This window comes from Plecotus auritus (genome assembly GCF_963455305.1).
Source record: "Plecotus auritus genome assembly, chromosome: X".
Lineage (NCBI taxonomy): Eukaryota > Metazoa > Chordata > Mammalia > Chiroptera > Vespertilionidae > Plecotus > Plecotus auritus.
This window is the reverse complement of record NC_137784.1, coordinates 58025824-58040337: the sequence shown is the minus strand read 5'-3', so window position 1 is coordinate 58040337 and position 14514 is coordinate 58025824. Positions and strand designations below refer to the sequence as shown.

At 41.5% G+C, this 14514-nt stretch overlaps 1 protein-coding gene across 6 annotated transcripts in view; it reads left to right on the top strand.

Annotated features, from left to right (window-relative positions):
* The window catches only part of PHKA1 (phosphorylase kinase regulatory subunit alpha 1), a 349029-nt gene extending 334515 nt beyond the window's left edge, over positions 1-14514 (top strand). For all 6 annotated transcript variants that reach the window (XM_080653241.1, XM_080653240.1, XM_080653242.1 and 3 more), the window contains 4 exons: positions 5807-5977; positions 8280-8333; positions 10886-11086; positions 12507-14514. In XM_080653241.1, the coding sequence (XP_080509367.1) occupies positions 5807-5977; positions 8280-8333; positions 10886-11086; positions 12507-12680 (600 nt within the window). In that variant the 3' untranslated portion in view covers positions 12681-14514. The remainder of the gene's footprint in view (positions 1-5806; positions 5978-8279; positions 8334-10885; positions 11087-12506) is intronic.

The window sequence follows — 14514 nt, the reverse complement described above, 5'->3', positions numbered from 1 at the left end:
TTCCAGAGTACTCTCCCAGTAGAGTCACACAGGATGTGCTTAATTCCCCCAGCAAATGAGTTGTGAGAACATGTGCACAATATTGCCAACCAGGGAAGCTCATTAAAGACTCAGAACCCAGGATTTTTACTGGGGGATGCTCACATAAACAGCTTCTGTCTGGCACATACCAAAACTCCAGACTACCAGAGGAAAAGCAAGTGTTCAACAGAAACCATAGTTTTTGCACAGTTTAGGTACAGGAAGCCACCGTTATCAATTCTGGATGTGATGGGAGCCCTCCCCAATCCAGGTTTCCAAACTCCAGCCAGGGATCAATCTTGTAAGCAGGCCTTTCCAAGAATAGCACTTCCAGGAGAAACCAAGATGGCAGCATAGGTAAACACCTAAACTGCTGCCTCGCACAACAATATCAAAACTACAACTAAAAGACAAAACGGACACCATCCAGAACCACAGGAAAGCTGGCTGAGTGGAAATTCTACAACTAGAAGAAAATAGGAAAGCACATTGCGACTCAGGGGAGCTACAAAAGGCTGAGGTACAGAGGCTCGCATGCGGAGAGGACAGGCGGCTGTGTGCACGGGCAGCTGAGTGCTCGGCTGGCTTTCTAAAGCGGGAGGGAGAAGGAAACTCCCGACTGCACTGAACTCCAGTCCCGGGCGAGACACTGGGAAACCAGACTCGTTCAGGGGGAATCTGGACTGTCAGTAAAAAGAAAGCACACAGACTCGGGAGCTGCGGAAAGCAGAGGTCTGGAGGCACGCGCATGAGAGCGCAGATAGGACTGACTGCTGAATGCATGGGAGGCTGAGTGCGTGGCTGGCTTTCTAAAGCAGGAGGGAGACAGAAGCTCCCGACTGCGTTGAACTCCAGTTCTGGGCAAGTTTCTGGGAACCCCGACTCATTCGGGGAAAAACTGGACTGTCTGGCAGTGGGCGAAACTCGAGGGCAGCTTTCTCTCAGAGGTGCTTGCAGCAATTACCGAGGGGCACTGAGACCCAGGGGCCTCATAGGCCAGGGCTGACGGGAAGCCAAGGCTGTCTGCTCCACCCTGAAACTCCACCCCATCCAAGCTGAGCACAGAGGCTTTTGCAATTTTGCAAGTCTTGTCTCATAAGAGTGTTTCCAGCACAGAAGTTCCCCCAGCATAGACACAGCTGATCCTCACAGCCAATTGGCCTGGAGGTAAATTCCTCCCAGTGATACCAACAACAATCAAGACTTAACTACAACAAGGCTGAGCACACAGCCCACAAAGGGGTGTACCAAGAGTGTCCACCTCAGGTAACTGAGGAGGCTGAGCCACTGTGCCCTAGAGGACACCTACCACACAAAGCTACTCTACCAACTCAGGGAAGCAATGAAAATGCGGAGACAAAGAAACAGATCACAAATGAAAGAAATGGAGGAAAACAAATGACTGGATATAGAGTTCAAAACCATGGTTATAAGGTTTTTCAAGAATTTCCTAGAAAGGGCCGATAAATTTAGCGAGACCCTTGAGGATATGAAAAAGGACCAAGTAGAAATTAAACATACACTATCTGAAATAAAAAATATTATACAGAGACCTAACAGCAGACTAGAGGACTGCAAGAATCAAGTCAAAGAGTTGAAATACAAAGAAGCAAAAAACACTCAGCCAGAAAAGCAAAAAGAAAAAAGAATCCAAAAATTTGAAGATAGTGTAAGGAGCCTCTGGGACAACCTCAAGTGTACCAACATCCGAATTATGGGGGTTCCAGAAGAAGAGAGAAAGCAAGATACTGAAAACCTATTTGAAGAAATAATGACCAAAAACTTCCCCCACCTGGTGAAAGAAATAGACTTACAAGTCCAGGAAGTGCACAGAACCCCAAACAAAAGGAATCCAAAGAGGACCACACCAAGACACATCATAATTAAAATGCCAAGAGCAAAAGACAAAGAGAGAATATTAAAAGCAGCAAGACAAAAACAGTTAATTACCTTCAAGGGAGCACCCATACAACTGTCAGCTGATTTCTCAACAGAAACTATGCAGGCCAGAAGGGAGTGGCAAGAAATATTCAAAGTGATGAATGGCAAGAACCTACAACCAAAATTACTCTACCCAGCAAAGCTATCATTCAGAATTGAACGTCAGATAAAGAGCTTCACAGATAAGAAAAAGCTAAAGGAGTTCATCACCGCCAAACCAATATTATATGAAATGCTGAAAGATATTCTTTAAGAAGAGGAAGAAGAAGAAAAAGGTAAAGATAAAAATTATGAACAACTAATACCTATCTATCAACAAGTGAATCTAAAAATCAAGTGAATTAAAAATCTGATGAACAGAATAAACTGGTGAATATAATAGAATCAGGGGCATAGAAAGGGAGTGGACTGACAATTCTTGGGGGGAAAGGGGTGTGGGGGGTGTGGGAAGAGACTGGACAAAAAGCGTACACCTATGGATGAGGACAGTGGGGGAGGTAAGGGCAGAGGGTGGGGTGAGAACCCGGTGGAGGGGAGCTATGGGGGGAAAAAAGAGGAACAATTGTAATAATCTGAACAATAAAGATTTATTAAATTAAAAAAAAAGAATAGCACTTCCGGCTTGCTATGGTAACTCTTTTCTGCACAATAACCCATTTAGACTTAAATTATTTTGTATGATGTGAGGTAGGGGGTTCAACTTAATTTTTTTGCATGTGAATATTCAGTTTTTCCAGCACCATTTCTTTTTTTTTATTGATTAAGTTATTACATGTGTCCTTATCCCCCATTGCCCTCCTACCCCCCCCCCACTCATGCCCTCACCCCTCTGTATCTGTGTCCATTGGTTAGGCTTATATACATGCATACAAGTCCTTTGGTTGATCTCTCCCCCACCCTTCCCTACCTTCCTCTGAGGTTTGACGGTCTGATTGATGCTTTTCTGTCTCTGGATCTGGTTTTGTTCATCAGTTTATGTTGCTCATTATATTCCACAAATGAGTGAAATCATGTGATATTTATCTTTCTCTGACTGACTTATTTTGCTTCGCATAATGCTCTCCAGGTCCATCCTTGCTGTTGCAAATGGTAGGAGTTCCTTCCTTTATATAGCAGCGTAGTATTCCATTGCCCAGCACCATTTCTTGAAAAAAGCTATTTTTGCCCCCATTTAATTTTCTTGGCATCCTTGTTGAAAAATAATTGACAAAAATATAATGGTTTATTTCTGAATTACCAGTTCTATTTCATTGATCTACATGCCTAGCCCATGCCTGCATGACAATATCTTGATTTTTGTAGCTTTGTAGTAAGTTTTTAAATTAGAAGTTATAAATCCTCCAACTTTGGTCTTTATTTTTAAGATTGTATTAACTATCATGGATACCTTAAATTTTTCATTTGTTTGTTTGTTTTAAACTTTACTTTTATTGTTGATACTATTACAGCTGCCCCCCCCATAAGCTTATTAGTTTCTGCAAATAACCTAGTTGGGATTTTGATAAAAATTGTGTTCAATCTGTAGATAAATTTTGAGAGTATTGCTGTCTTAACAGTGTTAACTGATCCATGGACATAGGATTTTTTTTCCCCATTTATTTAGGTCTTTAATTTCAACATGTTTTATTTTCAGAGTATATGTTCTACACATGTTTTGTTAAATTTACTCCTACATATTTTCTTCTTTTTGATGCTTTTTAAATAGAATTGTTTTTGTTTCATTTTCAGATTGATGATTGTTACTGTTTAGAAATATGATCGATTTTAATATTTTATTATTTAACTTATTTTTAATTAAAATTTTTAATGTTGACATTATTGCAGGAGTCCCCCTCCCCCCTCTTTGTAGAGTGATCTTCTATCATGTAACTTTTCTGAACTTATTTATTAGTTCTAATTGTTTTTTAGTGAATTTCTTATATATACGATTATTTCTTCTGTAAATAGTTTTACTTCTTCCTTTTTACTCTGGATGACTTTTATTTCTTTGTATTGCTTAATAGCCCTGGCTAGAACCTCCAGTGAAATACAGAATAAAAGTTGCAAGAGTGAACATCTTTGTCTTGTTTTGACCTTAGGTGGGAAAACAGTCCATCTCCAACCATTCACTATGTCAGCCGTGGATGCCCTTTATTAGATTGAAGAAGTCCCCCTCTGTTTCTAGTTTGTTGAGTATTTTTATCATAAAAGGGAGTTAGATTTTATTAAATGTTTTTCTTAATCTATTAGGATGATGTGGTTTTTATCCTTTATTCTTATTCTATTGATATAATGTATTACATTAATTGATGTCTGGATGTTAAAACAACCTTGAATTCCTGGAATAAATTCTACTTCATCAATGGTGCATAATTCTATTTATAAGTTGCTGAATTTGGTTTGCTAGTGTTTTGTTGAGGATTTTTATATGTGTGTTCATAAGGGATATTGATCTGTAGTTTTCTTGTAATGTTTTTGTCTGATTTTGGTGTAACGGTAATATGGGCCTCATAGAATAAGTTAGGAAGTTCCCTTTTCTTCTTCTTTTGGAGGAGTCTGTGAAAAGCTGGTGGTAGAATTAACCAGTGAAGCCATATGTGCCTGGGCTTTTCCTGTGTGGGAAGTTTTGTAATTACTTATTTTATCTCTTTGTTATAGATCTATTCAGATTTCTGTTTCTCCTTGAGTCAGTTTGGGTAATCTGTATCTTTCTAGAAACTTGTCCATTTCATCTAAGTTATGTAATTTGCTGACAAATGGCTGCTGATGCTATATCCTTATAAGCATTTTTATTTTTTTAAGCTTGGAAGTGATGTCCCCTCTCTCTATCCTGATTTTAATACATTGAATTCCTCTTTAAAAATTTTCTTGTCTGTCTAGCAAAAGATTTGTCAGTTTTGTTGATATTTATATTCAAAGAAACATTTTGGTTTCACTGATTTTCTCTGTTTTTCTCTTCCCTATTTTACTTATTTATGCTAGTTTATTATTTTCTTTCTTCTCCTTGCTTTCTGTTTAGTTTGCTTTTTGTTTTTTCTTGTCTTAAGGTGGAAGGTTTTGTTCTTAATTTGAGAGCTTTTTTTTTAAAAAATACAAGCACTCATAAGTTTCTCTTTGAGCACTGTTTGGCCCACAGCCAATAAGGAGGGAATATGCTAATTGACTGCCCCTCCCTCAAAGATGGCAGCACCCACAGCCAATAAGGAGGGAATATGCTAATTGACTGCCACGCCCTCAAAGGTGGCGGTGCCCACAGCCAATAAGGAGATAATATGCTAATTGACTGCCATTCCCTCAAATATGACAGTGCCCAGAGCCACAAGATGGCGGCGCCCAGTCCCCTCAGCCCTGCCGAGGCGGCAGGCACACAGCAAGGCCAGGCCTGCCCCCAGGCAGGCCCGGCCGCTCTGCGCACCTGCCCCCTAAGTCCCCCAGTCCCCTCAGCCCCCCAGCCACCCCAGGCTGGCCCGAGGCACAGGCAAGCCTCAGATGGCAGCTGCTCAGCTGACACCTGAGGCGCAGTCAAGCCCTGGATGGTGGCTGCCCAGCCACCCAGGGCCGCCCGAGGCTCAGGTAACCAGGGCCGACTGAGGCTTGCGCTAACAGCAGTGGCAGCAGCAGAGGTGTGATGGGGCGTTGCCTTCCCCTAATCACCAGGTTGCCTCCCGCCCCTGAGGGCTCCTGGACTGTGAGAGGGGCAGGCCGGGCTGAGGGACCCCCCCTCTAGTGCATGAATTTTAATGCACTGGGCCTCTAGTTGGTTTATAATTCTGCAGAGTATTTATTGTTCACTGTGTTATAATACTTTATCAGATGAAAAGAGATAACTTTTGATTTATATTCTTTCCTTTTCTTTACTCCCAAGTCACTTGGAACCTCTGTGACTCCAAGTAGTGGCTCCTTTCCTAGTGCATATGATCAACAGACATTTAAAGATAATCGTCAAGGTCAATGGCAACGTCGAAGACGGCTGGATGGAGCACTGAACAGAGTCCCAATTGGATTTTATCAAAAAGTATGGAAAGTTTTACAGAAGGTGAGCATAACACTTTGCAGATGTCTCTTTATTTCCCCCCTTGAGTTCCTCATTCTCCTTGGCTGAGATATGACATGACTGTGACATCACAGCAGTTATATAGATGTGAAATGCTACATGACGAAACTTAGAAGAAAACCTAAAAATCAAAGAGTTGATTTGTTATTTTGACAGTATTGATAATTTAGTCTCTTTCTACTGTTATTGCTATGGTGTTGTTTATAAATTAGATTTAAAAAATCATCACTTCTCTGCTTTTGTCCACAATTGGACATTGTAGGACATTGTGATACATTTGCTGCTAATCAGATGAATTTGTAACAGTGTGCTGTTAATAACTAAATGTCACTATAGTAAAATAACTGCAGCATCTGAGGAGTTTGTATAAAAAATTCTTACCTGTATTTTTTCTTGGATGAAAACTACTAAATAAATGCAGTCATAATGATGTTAATAGTCCAAAGACTTTGTTGACATGACCAATTTTGTTTTTCTTTTAAAGGCTTAGTTTGCCAAAGACATTTAAGGGGATGTACCATTATGTTTGTGACAGGTTTAGAGGGCCAGGAAGACCATTGTACTCATCCACAGGCCTCATTCATAGTCTCTTAGGTGCCACTTTTTGCTTCATTGCCCTTGGCAAGAAACTTAAGAATACTTCCTCTAGGACTTCAGAATCTTTAGTTGTATTTCTCCCCTTAGCACATTAATATTCTTCTAGGGACAGAATCATGTGATCGTTTGGTAAGGTGGAAGTTGAGTCCTTAGACTATCAGCCCTGCAATCTTCCTTTCAAATAGTACCTAAAACTTGCTTTCCGTCCATCTAACTTCTCAAGCACAGTGCTGACAGATATGTACCTTATCTCTTCAGTTACCCCTGGCTTATAAAAATTCAGTTTCACAGACATGTATTAGGTACTGTTCTACCCCAAATACCATAGAAGATATCTGTTCTTGTCACTATGGAGTTTAATCCATAGTTATCGTAATTAGCAGCTATAATGCAAGACCAAAGTACGTTATGATAAAAGTGTAGAACCATGAGGCTGTGAGAATACAAGAGAAGAAAATTTGAAATCTGACGAGGGAGATTGGGTATTTTGGGGTGGAATCAACACCTGGACTTGAAATCCTGATCTAAGAGGAAAAACAAATGCTCTGTTTTTTTCATTCCATTCTTTTCAGACTATAAATGTAACAATCACAGTGCACATGTGCCTGAAGGCTAGTAATTCTCAGTACAAAGACTGTTCAGTTTGATTTATGGAACATAGAATAGAAGTGTCTGGTAGAGTCGCTAAACCTATTGGATTGGAATCTTTATCTGTGGTGTAATATATAATGTTTTGATTGATTTAAAATCTAAAACGGCAAGTCATTAGTTCTTACTGGCTTTTAGTAATTGAGTTGATGGTTAGGAGAAAAATAAAATATCATTCATTCCTATAGTATGTCCTAAGCACCTGCTGTGCACTAGGCAGTACCCTAGGTGCTTGCAGTGATACAACAAAGAGCAAAACAGACAACAATCTCTGACCTTATGGAATTTACGTTCTACTAAGGAGAGATAAATAATAAATAAATAACAAACATAGCAAATAAGTAATTATATAAAATGTTAAAAGATGACAAGTACTAGATCCTGTGGACTGAAGAGTCCTGGGTTTGATTCCGGTCAAGGGCACGTACCTAGGTTGTAGGCTCAATCCCTGACCCTGGTCAGGGCACATGCAGGAGGCAACCAATCGATGTGTCTCTCTCACATCAGTGTTTCTCTCTCTTTGTCTCTTCCCCTCCCTTCCACTCTCTCTAAAAATCAATGGAAAAATATCCTCAGGTGAGGATTAAAAAAAATCACAAGTACTATAGACATAGAGAGTGTTGATGGGGATGTTTAAGTAGAAAATGTAGTAACTGTGTATGTCCAATAAATGTATATCTTGAGTTTTTTCTTCAACCTAAAAATCTTTCTGAAAGCCTATTTGTGTTTGCTCTGGGATTGAGTACTGTATCCTCCCATGTAGTCTCTGAATCTTTGGGGCCAGTCGGTTGCCAAAGGTAGACCTTTCCTATCCCTTCCACTCCCCTAAGTAGAGTATGAACCTTAGGTCTCTTATAGTTCAACCCTGCTTCTTGCCACATAGTAATCACAGCCCCTTGTCAAGCTGCAGGGCCTTTCACTGGCCTGTGATTACTTAGCATCTCCCCTGTGAAGCACACTTAGAAATATTAAGTATCTCCTTATAGCCTCCCAGTTGTCAGCATATCCTTATTGACAACATGTTTTTGCTGTTTCGCAGTGTCATGGACTTTCAGTGGAAGGTTTTGTTCTACCTTCTTCAACCACTAGAGAGGTAAGATTCTGTCATTCACATTTATGTGATTGCTAGTTTGTCTGACTAAAGTATTTCAGTGATCATTTTTCAGAATAACAGAACTGTGCTTTTATAAATCAACTGAACATGAAATTTGAAGAAATGAGAGAATGTTTTTAACAAATAGAACAAGAATATTAATGAATAATTAGGTATTATATTAGTTATATAAGGGCAACTTCTTTTAATGATTAAATTGGGCTTCTTTATGTGAGTGTTGCCAGAGTTGGAGGGCAGACAAGATAAAAACCTAAGAATGAATGACTTCTCATGTCCCCATTTTTCTTATCCCCACCATTCTGTGGTAGGATGCTTGTAGACTATTAGATCATAAACCAGCGTCCTTAGCTCCAACTATATGTCACAACAACCTGAGCTCTCATCTCCAATTTAGTGGATTATAGTTTCCAGGGATGGGGCTTGAGCATCTGTACTTTTTTTTTTTTTTTTGAGCATCTGTACTTTTAAAAATCCTTAGAATGACTCTGATATATAACTGTGATTGGAAAACATTGCCATGAAACACAGACATAGTTTATCAGGTGCTTTCACATTTTACTTTTCGCCCACACATATGGAAAATTTAAAGAAATAGTTTGAATTCAAAATCAACAAACAGGTTAGAATTAGCAAGCTATAAATAGTAAATTTCACAGTAGAAAATTCTCAAAAACACTAGAATTGTTACAGATAATGTCTGGAGAGGCAGGTACAGAAAGTTGATGCTATGCTTCAAGGCTTCACTCTTGCCTATAGGCCTTTCCTCTAATAAAGAACACTGTGTCCTCTTTGTCTTTTCTCTGCCTTCAAGAAAGATTGAAATGTTAATAGAATCCTATATAATAAACCCCTGATATGCAAATCAACCAAACGGAGGAACGACTGGTGTAACGAATGGTCACTATGACACACACTGACCACCAGGGGGCAGACACTCAATGCAGGAGCTGCCCCTGGTGGTCAGTGCACTCCCACAGGGACACTCAGCCAGAAGCCAGGCTCACAGCTGACAAGCACAGCGGTGGTGGTGGGAACCTCTCCCACCTCCGCTGCAGGTGGGCAGTAAGGAGTGAGGGGCCCCAGACCATGAGAGCCCCGGACACCGAGAGGGATGTCTAAGCCAGCAGGCGGATATCCCCTGAGGGGCCCCAGACTGCAAAAGGGTGCAGGCCAGGCTGAGGAACCCCCGCTCTGGTACACAAATTTCATGCACGGGGCCTCTAGTTAATAATCCTATATAATAAAGAAGTAATATGCAAATTGCCCTCACGCCCTCACAAGATGGCTGCCTATGACCAGGCCAGCAGGGGGGTTAGTGAGGGACAACCAAACGACTGAACAAGCAGGCTGTGTGGGGTGACCAGGCCAGTAGGGGGGTCAGTGAGGAATAACCAAATGACTGAACAGCAGGCTGTGTGGGGCGACCAGGCTGGTGGGGGGGCCGTGAGGGGCGACCAGGCTGGTGGGGGGTTGCAGTTGGGGGCGACCAGGCTGGCAGGGGGGCAGTTGGGGGCAATTAGGCTGGCGGGGGGGGGGGCAGTGAGTGGTAACTACGCCTGCAGGGGGGGGGCCGTTGGGGGTGACCAGGCAGGCAGGCAGGTGAGCGATTAGGAGCCAGCGGTCCAGGATTGTGAGAGGGATGTCTGACTGTTGGATTGGAGAGGGTGCAGGCTGGGCTGAGGGGACCGCCCCCCCCCCCCATGCATGAATTTTGTGCACTGGGCCTCTAGTAATAATACATAACTGAATGGTAACTTTAAGAGTTTTCAAAGTATCTTCACACTTTCTTTAATTTTATCTTCAACACAACTATGTGAGATAGCTAAGGAAGAGATTATAGTAGAACTAGTAACTGACAAAGAGAGGACCTGAACCAAGGTTTTTAGATTCCAAATCTGCATTGCCACCTTAAACTGTATATTCAATATAATTTTGCCAAAAATTATTCCTCAATCCCCTTCATGCTAAATAAACTTTATATTTCTTCATGCCCATTTTAACCTGATAGTATATTCATGATTGACATACCTCCAGTCATATATATATGTATATATATATGATTTTAAGTTCTATTTAGTTTTTTCATTTATCCACAGTCATTATATTTACTTTTAAATGACTATAAAAACTCATGAAGTTGCTATACCATGATATGCCATTATTTACACAACCATTCCCATGTTTAGCTTACTTCTGGTTTTACGCTTGTGACTAATGCTGCTATAAACACTCTTGTACATAGAGTTTGTTTGTTTTTTCCCTTTTGAGTTATTTTGTTAGGATGAACTCCCAGAAATAGGATTGGAGTTAGAGGGCATCAATACTTTTACGACTCATTAGGCAATGCCAGACTGCCTTCCAAAAAGATTGAACCAATTTACTTACTTACTTTAAAGATACTGAAGCAGTGCTCTTGGCTACAGTGTTTTTATTGCCTTTGGCTACAGTGTTTTTACTGCCTTTCAGAAAAGATGACTGATGTCTCCTGATGATTGGTCCTTCAGAAGTGATTTTCTTTTTCTCTATCGCAGATGACTCCAGGGGAGATTAAATTCTCTGTTCATGTGGAGTCTGTCCTAAATCGTGTGCCTCAGCCAGAATACCGCCAACTTCTGGTTGAAGCCATTCTTGTTCTCACCATGATGGTAGATATTGAAATTCATAGTATCGGAAGCATTATTGCTGTGGAAAAAATAGTGCATATTGCCAACGACTTGTTCCTTCAAGAACAGGTAGGCAAATCTATTGTTTTCTCAAAAGGGAATATCTGGCACTAATCTGACTGCATTGCGAACTCTTCCTGAAGCCAAGGTCACTTTCTTGTGCCCTATACTTAATTGCTCTTTTCTGGGTCCCTTTTGTGATGGCTCTGAACTGATGGCAAAGGAAGTAGGCTGAGAGATGACCTGCCTTTCACCATGTGTTATATGCCTGTTAGATTGTAAAGTTGCCTGGGACTCAGGAGGCTTTTATGCTTTTCATTGTATTTCAAACTTTTTATTATACTACTTTTTGTTGTGATAAGAACTTAATGAGAGACTATTGGGTGTCATACCCTCTCTGAAGTATTAAGGAAAAGAGAATATTGTATTTTAGTTTTGGTTTGGTTTTGCTTCTGATGCTTACCTATAGGAAAATATTAAAGTGAACCTTTTAATTCTACGTTTTTTTCTTAATAAATTTTCTTCCAGGAAATTAACCATATTTTAAAAATGTAAACTATTTATTGAAAGGCTTCCAAATGTTTCCTAGATTTAGTGTAGGAACACATAATGTGATGGATATGCACTGTTGTCCATAGGAAAATCTCTAAACAGGGGTCCTCAAACTTTTTAAACAGGGGGCCAGTTCACTGTCCCTCAGACCATTGGAGGGCCGGACTATAGTTTTAAAAAAAAACACCTATGAACAAATTCCTATGTGCACTGCGGGCCCGGGACGAGTCGGCTGCTAAGCAGGACAGGCAGCGGCACCCGGGGGGCCGGATAAATGTCCTCAGCGGGCCGCAGGTGGCCCGCGGGCCGTATTTTGAGGACCCCTGCAAGACGTTGACAGGTGTTTTATTCTCTTAAGCACTGTGGAGGGGGGGATGCAAAAAAAAAAAAAAGTAAAAGTATCTGGGATTTTCTAGGATAATCCTGATTTTAAATATTCTGGGTTGCAGTCAGTTTGTGAATCAGAAATGCAATGCCTTTTAGACATAGACTCTAGCTTAGAAAGCTTATAGTATACCTGAATTAAGTAAATGTAGAAAGAAATAATGATCAAATGCAAGATAACATAATACACAGCTGAAATCAGTAGTATTAGAAAGACTCAGACTAAAGTCCCTAGGGTGATTTGTAAGTATTAACATTTGAATTTTAATAGGAATAACTCATTTAATTAACACTTTTATTTAACTTTCAAATATTCTAAATAATTAATACTTTAAATATAATACATATGATTTTTTGATCTAGTGAAAAAATGCATGTACAGAATATATTCCCTGCTTTGTGCATCACCCTGATCACTTCCTGACTAAACAGCCTAAGATCCAACTAGTTGGTGATGGGGAGGAGGCTCTGAGTTACCCTAATCAGACTTTAATTAGTAGGATTAGTAATTTTTCCTTTCCCCTGTGTTCTCCCACCCTTAAAAACCAAACAGAAAACCCTCGGCGCAGATGATATCATGTTGGCAAAGGATCCTGCATCTGGCATCTGCACTCTTCTGTACGACAGTGCACCCAGTGGCAGGTTTGGCACCATGACCTACCTCTCCAAGGCAGCCGCCACCTATGTGCAGGAGTTCCTGCCCCACAGCATATGTGCCATGCAATGAGGCCTTTGGGCCCTGGCTACTAGGAGCCTTTTGCCAGCTGGTTCCTGCCTCTGCTGATTGTGCATGGAACTGAACTGTGATGGCCTGATCACTCCCACCTTACCACAAGAAGAGTAAACTTTTCTGACAAACTAACTGCTTTAGAAGAAGTGAACCCTTGCTCACCCAAGCTCTTCATTGTGGTCCTTAATTCTTTCATGGGTCACAAAAGTATGCATGTGTTTTTATTCTCTAGACCTGTTACACACTTAGTGTTCTAACTGCTGTTTAGGGAGCAGGTATTAATAATAATGTATTCTTCCAGTTTGGTTTTCCTATGTGTGGTTTCCTTGTGTGAATGAATGGTGGATACTTTGAGACATTTCAAGTGAGTAAAGCCTAAATTGTTGTATTTTATGCTGTTATGAATTGCAAATATTTATTCTAAATGCCTTTTCTTGGAGGATCCAAGATGGCGGCGTAGGTAAACACCTAAACTGCTGTCTCGCACAACAATTTCAAAACTACAACTAAAAGACAAAACGTCTATCACCCAGAACCACGGGAATGCTGGCTGAGTGGAAGTTCTACAACTAGAAGGAAAGAGCAAACAGAATTGAGGGGTGCACAAGCGCTGAAAAGCTGAGGTACGGAGACGTGCGAATCAGGCTGGCAACGGGCATCTGGGAGCACTGCTGTTTTCAACCCGAAGGGAGATAAGCTCCCGATTACTCCAAACTCCAGTTTCTGGGGAGACGCGGGGGACCCAAACTCCTACAGGGAGAAGCTGGACTGTCTGCCGTGGGGTCGGAAAGTGAGGGAGGCTTGCTTGCAGGGCTGTGCGCAGGAATAATTGTTTATTGTGCTGGGGCGCGGAACGGGGACACGGTCGGAGACGCAGAGCCAGCTTACTGGCAGCCATCGCTGTTTGCCACACCCTAGCCTGGTCACGCCCTGAGACCCTGCCCTGCACAATCTACGAACCCACCCAAGCTCCAAGCAGCGGCTTTAGCATATGAATGGCCTGCCCTATCGCAGCTTAACCTAGCAAACTTGCAGCCCAGGTCAGACAGCTCCAAAACCTCCAAACCCCAAGCAAAGAGGAGAAAACTGTAGTTCTCGCTGTAGCTCCTGCTGGGTGGCCTCAGACAGTAGCTGACCTGCACCCCATTGGAGATCCAGAAGCCAGTGTACCTAGTGGTCAGTGTGAGACACCAGATTTCAACTCCTCACATCCATAAGTGACACATTCAAGAGGCAGACTCAGTAAGCACCAAAGCCCCACTGAAACAAGTCCTACACCATAAGCGTGTCTCCAGCGCAGCAGCTCTTCCATTATAGACACAGCGGGTCCTCACAGCCAATTGGCCTGGAGGTCAATTCCTCCCAGTGTACCAACAGCAATCAAGGCTTAACTACACCAAGACTTTGCACTCAGCCCACAAAGGGGTGTACCAAAGGCGTCCACCTCAGGTGATTGGGGAGGCTGAGCTACTGGCCCCTATAGGTCACCTACCACACAAAGCCACTCCATCAACACAAGGAAGCAGCAAAATGCGGAGACAAAGAAACATGTCACGAATGAGAGAAATGGAGGAAAGCAAACTACTGGACGACATAGAGTTCAGAACCACATTTATAAGGTTACTCAAGAATCTTCTAAAAACCGCTGAGGAACTTAGTGAGACCTTTAAGGATCTTAGTGAGAATGCCAAAAAAATGGAAAAGGACCAGTCAGAAATTAAGCATACACTGTCTAAAATAAAGAATATACAGAAACTCAACTGTAGATCAACGTACCCCAAGAATCAAACCAAAGATTTGAAACATGAGGAAACAAAAAACACCCAACCAG